The following is an 8,259-nucleotide window of genomic DNA, read 5'->3' on the forward strand; positions in this document are numbered from 1 at the left end:
TCAAAAAACACAATAGTACTGCTGGGTATAAAAATATTATAGTCAATTAGCAATTATTACAATGTTATCATTAAAAAGAGTTTTAACATGACAACCGTAAACAAAAGCTAGTCAGTCTAATAATTATCATCTTGGGTCTTTGTCTCCGCTGTATTCATGTTAAGACCCCAGTGGAACACAGCAGTTTTATGAAGTCAAAACAAAAATAGGTCTCTTTAGTGAAGGAAAAAACAATATAAGACACACTGAACACGCCATATTTCTAGGATAAACTACCAATAAAGACAAATGTCATGAAATGGTGGTCAGTGGGGAGAGTTGCTGCATGACAGAGGTAATTTTGTTCAAATTAGTTAAAGCTATTGTCTTAAATTATTTAAAAATAAAGCATAGGTAAATCTGTATATTTTTATATTTTTAAAATTTACCCCATGCCATTGCAATGGAGAAGATGGGGTTGATCCAGGGATATTTTAAAGTAGTAATTTCATTGATCATAATATCTTGCTGTTTAACAGCATTGACAAACATGAATCGAAATTTATGTTGACACAACTTTTTCATTGAGTAAGCAGTGAACAGAAACAGTTAAAAAGGTAAATAAAATGTTAAGTTATATCATAAAAGTTGTTGAATTTAAGTCAAGGGACATTATGCTTAAACTATATAAAGACCACATCTGGAGTACTGCATGCAGTTCTGGTCACCACAGTACAAGAAAGACATAGCAGCATGTGAAGCTGTGCATAGGAGACCAACCAAGTGCATCATGGGTCTAACAGGCAAGTTCTACTGTCACAGACTCAGTGAATTAAACCTGTTTAGTCTCAAGCAGAGGAGACTGTGTGGGTCGTAATCCAGGTCTTCAAAATCCTCAAAGGAATAGATTAAGGGTGATCCAGTAACATTCTTTCAGTTTATGGGTAAATTGTATACTTGATGACATCAGTGAAAATTTGGGACTGAAGCCAGGAAGCACTTCTTTATGCAAAGAGTTGTGGGACTCTGGAACAAACTACCGAGACATGAAGTTGAAGCAAAAACCTTGACAACCTTTAAGAAGAGTCTGGATGAGACATTGGGACAATTTAGCTATTAGTTAAACAAACGGGCTTGATGGACTGAATGATCTCCTTTTGTATGCCAAATTTCTTACGTTTTTTATATTTTTGCATTAGAATAATTACGTTTTTTTGAAAAACAATTGTATTAAAATGTACAAGTTTTATAGTACCCGGAATATAACTTCAAACACCGGTTAACACCCTTTCATTTCTGCACCAGGTCACATTTGCCATTTGCCATTTAACCCAGTAATCTATGGGCAGCAACCATTTTAGTATCTGTAGAGCTCTTAAGTGCTCATTTGGAGGTGTTATGAGAGAGTTCACATTTTGACTTGTAAAGCAGATTTTTCTTGATGCATTTATTCGTTAGTTAATAAAAAAAAACAAAACCAGAGAAGTGAACTGAATTTATTACAATGGACAGTAGCCTAATCTTTTTTTCCTTCTCCATTTCTTCCAATAGATTCAGAGATTGAATGGGACCACAGAGAAACTCCATAGTAGGTAATATTCTGTTTATTACAAAAAAGCAAAAACGATTTGTTGAATTTCAAATGAAATGGTAACATTTACTATAAAATATAATTTTTTCCTATGGTTATAAATACAGATAATTTCCAACATATTTTAAAGAATAATGTTTAGGAATCTTTATATATAAAATGCTACCATGGCTGTCCGTTTGTCTGTCCAGGATTTTAAATCACCTGTAGCTCGCAAACCGTTTGACCTATTGACCTGAAATTTGGTACACATATACTACGTCACGTCTACTATCCGCTTTCGGGGAGATGATTGACCTCCAAGGTTATTCCTCTTTTTACGTTTATTTTATTTTATTGTAGAATCAACTCTCGGCAGCAGGCAGCAGGGCGGCCATGTGACGCATGCGTACGAGCGCCGTTCAAATCCCTACCATTTTCGTCATCACTTCCCCTACCTCTCCATATCTCAAATCCTTCTTGAGGAAAATTGAAGACTTAAGTGCCAGCTTAAGTGAAAAATTAAGGAAAACGTACTAAGTAATTGCAACACAAACACGGACTTAATCAGTTTTAACGTGAAAAGATGCAGACAAAAGAAGAGAAACAGCGGGCCGCTAGAGTGGAGAAAAGAAGAGCTGCTCAGGAAGCAGCAAGCGCATCACCCTCTGAGCAAACAAATTCTAAACGTACAGAGAAAGAGGATGAAAACTAGGAATGCTCAAGTCAAGTCTATTCACTGCACGTTATTGTGTAAGGCACCGTTACTGGTCTTTCCAATATTTAATGTATTTCACTGCTAAGTGTTTTTATGAAAAACATAAACAACACGAAAACATGAAATTAATGGGTGGTTGGAACCTATTCCAGCAGTGTCAAACACAAGGCAGAAATCAACTGTGACTATGACCCCAGTCTTTACTGCTGTGGGTAAAATCAGTCAGTCAGTCCAGCACCCTTTCTCAAACCCCATTAATCTAACTAACGGGACTAGAGCCAACTGCAGTAGCATTGGGTGCAAGACTGTTCTCAACAGCACGCCAGTCAACCGCTTGGTGTGTAAAATCAAACAGTGCTAGAAATGTTAGTCCCAAGCGTCACTTGGAAACTGTATAGATGTGTCTTGCATAAACATTATACCCGAGGATTACTCAGGCTAACAGCGTTAGTCCTGAGTGTAACATAAGTAGATGCGTCTTCTCCTAGAGTTATAATGGCATCTCGTAAGAAATATTTTTCAGAAGCTCAGGTGTTGCACGCTCTTGACAGTGATACAAGCAGTGATGTTGAGGAGCCTCTCATCAGCGGTGATGACAACGTGAATCTGTCTTCAGGAGGTGAAATGGAAATGGGCAGTGAAGCCAAAAGCAATTCTGATGAATCTGAAAGTGACACTTGATTGCGTTTGGGTCTCTGTTGACCCCACTTCAAATAAACCAGCACCACCTCGTTTTGATTTTGTGGTGCAACCAGGAATAAAAGTGACCGTTATCAGCCAAGATCCAATTACTTACTTGAAGTTATTTCTTGATGATGATGTGTTCGAAAGAACTGTTGTTGAGATAAACCGTTATCCTGAACCATGTTGGGTAAATGACACCTAAGCAGTTTTCCCGTTCAGAGGTATACCACACAAAAGACATGTTTTGACAGTATATACAGTATGGTATTAATATAATTTTTATTATCATTATCATTCATTTCATATTATTATTCATCATTATTATTTTGTATCATTGTTATACTTTTTACACTTCTGACTTTCTACTTTTAGTGTTTTGCGCATTTTACAGTAGAAAGATGAGGTTTGTTGAAAATGTAATTGTCCAAGACAGAAAATGCACTGCTTTTTACATGTTTTTTGAGAAAAAATGTAATGATAAGGAGGTTAAATTGTAGGTGACACGTGCATTAATCGAATGTCGCTGCTTATGGTTAACAAAAGCAGCTTCATTCTCGCTAGGTGCACTTACTGTAATATGAGTTCAGTTAATTTGTCCGATTATGTTATGTTTTATGTATGTACACCCATAACATATGAAAACTGGATGTAAGGAATCTTGTCAGCTAATGGCTTCCAGCACCACAAGCATGACAGAGTGAAGCTTGACTAAGATTTTTCTGACCTGTCAGCCAATGCCTTGAGAAGTGACAACAAGCAACCAATATAAACTGATGAAAAATCAAAAACCTTCTTCAGTGTAAATACACAGTATTGGCCCGATTAAAATGGAACAAAAATACATCCTATTCATTACTTTTGAGGTTTAATATGCTTGTAATATTAAAACACATTACAATAACAGCTTGGTGATATGAGTTATTGTATACTCGACTCATCATTTAGCTGGTTTGGCTGCATTTTTCTACTTGATCAAAGGTGTCTCCAAGATATCTCATTATGTATATGTAAATATACCAAAATCTGAAATTATCCAGGCATTTCCGATTAGGGATACTCAACCTGAATCAAAAAACTGCAAACATGAGTGAAAAATGCACACATAAGAAAAATAAATGAACTCAGTTTATGTATAATTATGAAGAAATGAGCAATATTAAAAAGTAAGATTTTTGACTTGATCAGGCACTCTGCAAAGGCGCCCATTCCAAAAGACCGTAAAATTTCACTAATTATGATAATTTTTCGATTTTTGTATTTGTGCTCTATTAGTTTTGGAAATTAACAGATCTATTTTTTGTGTTGAAAGTCCAAAAGTGTTCTTGCAGAGAAAATGAAATTAAGCTAATCTTAACTGAATTAATAATCTCCTAGAAAAAAGAATGCATTATACAGTTTAGCATCACACCTCTTTATCTTAAGCATTCCAGATCCCTCGGTGACTTGGATTGGAGTCACTATTCCTCTTGCATAAATTCCTTTTATGTTTAGAGGATACAGTCACAAATTTCTAAATTTTTGTATGCCAGCAGTATTCCCTCTAAGATGTGCACATATGCATGAATACAAATATCAGAAAAGCCATGCACTCAAGTGAACAAAACCCGCAAAAGAAAGAAAATTAAACTCAGTTACGTAAAGTTATCAAGAAACAGACAATACTAAAAAAAAATAAGACTTTGCTCTTGACCGACCACTCTGCTCAGATGCTTCCTCGGGAAAAACATAAACTTCAGTAAATGACAATAATTTGTTGATTTGTATATTTGCATGTTATTAGTTTTGGTAATGAACAGATCTGTTTTCTCTTTAAAGTAGAAAAATTTTCTTCCAGAAGAAGGTATTGTTATTCAACAAATGACTTCAAATTCTTATTTGCTGAAAAAAAATCAAAAGAAATTGAGTAACAGTTTTCCAGACATAGTAACATTCCTGTGCCAGAACAATCAGTTTTCGGATTTAGCTAAATTATTGGGGGAAAATTCTTGGCATTTAGTGCAGTCTGTAGCATGTCTTCAGTTTAATGAACAGTCTAAAAACAAAATAAAGGAAGTATTTACAGTCTGAATATTTAGAAATGCTAATGCATGTTAAGAGCTGTCTTCAGAATGGAGGATTATTAGATCAATACATTAATGTTGAGTTGCTGATTGGCTACTCATAAAGGATGTCTGTTATTCTTTTGCAGACAAGTACAATCATGTCAGTCCTTGTCAACTGTTGCAGACTTTTTTCTATTCTGTTTCTCTTTTTGGTATCCTTCTGTGGCACTTGGTACCACTACTTTCATTCCAAGCTGCTACTCCTACCTATGGGGATTGACAACAGACATGAGATCCAAAAATGAAAGAATTATTTTTTTAGACAGACCATCACATACTTAAAATATTGTAGAGTCCTTCAATGGGATGGATCATCAGAACTTTGACTTTATCCGACTTTGTGACTCTGTCTGGTAAACTGACTGAGTAACCAGACTTTTTGCAATTTTCCTTTCCTTTTTTTACATTCCTCCATTGTCAACTGGCTGTATTTCATTTATAATGTTAATGAACTTCCACTGTAACAATTCGTTCGGGTTAAATCAAATTCGTCTGTTCATGTATGGAAGTGATGTACGCGTATTTCTAAATCACTCACAGTCTTTTCACTATTGTGCAAAAATAAATTGAAATTGAAATGTGCATCTTTTATATGCATTCTGGTGTTTATTTATTAGATTTATTATTATGCAGAACATATAATTTTCCTTTTACATACACAGAATGGGACTGTCACCAAAGGAGACACACTGCACAAAGTACATTGTTAGAAGTTATACAAAATATGTTAATAATGGATGACTGGATATGTTTTGTTTTGTTTTTTTCTTCCAGCTAAAAAGACCAACGTGAATGATGTTCAACACCAACACTTCTGAGCGAGTGCTTGTGCTGGACTGTGAAATCCGCTCTGACCAAAAATTGTTCATTGTTTGTGCTCTTATTCTAATCTACCTGATGTCTGTGTTTGGCAACTTTCTGGTAGTTATGGTCATCCAAATGAATCAACATCTTCAAACAGTGATGTACATTTGTGTCAGTGCTTTAGCTGTTATAGACATGGCTAATAGCACTACCATTATCCCCAAGATGGTGTCTGATCTTCAGCAAAATAATGTTGTCATGCCGTATGCGGCCTGTGTATTTCAGATGTATCTCATATTGAATTTACAGCAAATGGAATCCCTTCTTTTGACTTTCATGGCATTTGATCGTTACGTTGCTGTTGTTTATCCTTTAAGGTACAATTCCGTCATTACAAAAAAAATCGTCCAGATTATCATTTCGTGTTTGCCATTCTTACCATTCGTTATACATTCACCATTTCTAATTTTTGCTGGAGAGCTTTCTTTTTGTCGTACAAATGTTCTGAAGTTCTGCATGTGTGATTACCCAACAATAGTTCATATTTCATGTAACGAAGATCCAAAGTATTTAAATCTTATGTCTGTCATGGTGGTTGTATTAGGTGTATGCCCTATGGAAGTGATTTTATTTTCATATATTAAAATTGCTTTGACAGCACTGAAGCTGTCATCTGTTGAAAGGAACACAAAGGTCTTTAGTACCTGTGTCACCCACCTGCTAGTGATGAGTGTTTTCTATTTTCCACCCTTTATATGCCTTATTCTTCCAGGGTCAGGAGTAAACATATCAACAGAAGCTTACAATGTGATGGTTATTGCTGGAAACGTGGTGCCTCCCATGCTGAATCCAGTCATCTACACCCTAAGGAATAAAGATATCAAAAAGAGCATTTATAAGTTTCTGACTGGTAGATAACAAATTCCTCAAGGTTCACCTGCGTGAAGAAGATGCTCTGTTGTAATATGCAGGTATTAATGCAAATAATGTCCTTGCATTCTAAAATGGTAACGACTACCTCAAAGTAAATGGCACTAAGTATCAGAACTTCCCTGGAGATTCAACCCTGCATTCCATTTGACTATATTTTCTTTGTTTATGCTTCATGTTAATTATTGTAATTGTTTCCATTTGTATTTATTTACATTTGTTTGTGATGTATACTGATTTGTACCAATTAGTAGGTATGATCTAATTTGCTAATCATTGCTTATTTATTGTTAGTTTTGTATTTTAAAAGTTTAGAAAAAGGGGCCTAGACTCCCTGATCATGCATGTGTGCAGTCACCCGAGTGCCTATTTAAGACCTCTGTAGCCACTAGCCTTACCAAATGGGTATTGAGACTCCTCACACTGTTGTTACCTCACTTAATCTTCATTCCCACTTACCATTGTGCCTTTTTCTGCTTTGGTAGTCTTACAGTTTAGTTATCCATCCATCTTCCAACCTGCTGAATCCGAACACAGGGTCACGGGGGTCTGCTGGAGCCAATACAGTTTAGTTATTTTTTTTAGATTTTCTCCCTTTTCACTATTCAGTTTTATTTATTGGCTTTTCTGTGTAAAATCTTTTGAAAATTAAGATCATTTTAGAGTCTTCCCTTTTTTTAAGCTTTTACTTGTGAGAGGTTTTAGCTTTATTAGAGCTTGCCCTTTGGTGCCTTTTTCTTTTATATGTTCATTACAGAGTATTATTAGGATCAGTTGCATTTCTGTTTTTTTATAATTTTTCTAAATTAAACTATTAAAATAATAATTTTTTTTTGTATAATCCTTTTCCTGCTTTTCATTTATTGGTTAAATTATTCACTTGTTACTCATTCTGGGTTCAGTAATAGTTTACTACAATTAGGTTGAATTCTTGTCTTGTTCTTTATTAAGATTATGCAATAAACAAATTATTTAACTTTTGGTCATTTTTATTTTGTCACTTTTTTTTTAAATATATATATGTGTGTGTGTGTCTTATCACAATATATCTGGAAACATGTTTGTTATAATATATGAAGGGAAATAATTTTTTTTATATTTCAGATATCCATCCATCCATCCATCTATTATCCAACCCACTATATCCTAACTACAGGGTCACGTGGGTCTGCTGGAGCCAATCTCAGCCAACACAGGGCACAAGGCAGGAAACAAACCCCGGGCAGGGCACCAGCCCACTACAGTATTTCAGATATAATCTTAAAAATATATATTAACTATACATATGTCACATTATATTAAAAGATTTATCCACATAATTTTGGGTATGTTGTAATATATTACATCTTCCAAAGGGGATGCACCAATGAAAGCATCCTGACCAGCTGGATCATTGTTTGCAATGGGAAGTGTAACGTGTCTGAATGCAACTCCAAACATTGTGCATTGTGGAGACCATCACTGGGGCTTCT

At 35.1% G+C, this 8,259-nt stretch overlaps 1 protein-coding gene across 1 annotated transcript; it reads left to right on the top strand.

Moving 5' to 3' along the window:
• Positions 1-239: 239 nt before the first annotated feature.
• LOC127527368 (olfactory receptor 1496-like) lies at positions 240-7,238 on the top strand. Its single transcript, XM_051925940.1, has 3 exons — positions 240-334; positions 1,531-1,571; positions 5,828-7,238. Exon 3 carries the CDS (start codon positions 5,846-5,848, stop codon positions 6,773-6,775), a length of 930 nt encoding a protein of 309 aa, XP_051781900.1. The 5' UTR covers positions 240-334; positions 1,531-1,571; positions 5,828-5,845; the 3' UTR covers positions 6,776-7,238.
• The last annotated feature ends 1,021 nt before the right edge of the window (positions 7,239-8,259 follow it).

This window comes from Erpetoichthys calabaricus, chromosome 4 (genome assembly GCF_900747795.2).
Source record: "Erpetoichthys calabaricus chromosome 4, fErpCal1.3, whole genome shotgun sequence".
Taxonomy (NCBI): domain Eukaryota; kingdom Metazoa; phylum Chordata; class Cladistia; order Polypteriformes; family Polypteridae; genus Erpetoichthys; species Erpetoichthys calabaricus.

Excerpts from the sequence above, each read along its gene's own strand:
- LOC127527368 (XM_051925940.1), top strand. The coding sequence starts at position 5,846 with ATGATGTTCAACACCAACACTTCTGAGCGAGTGCTTGTGCTGGACTGT.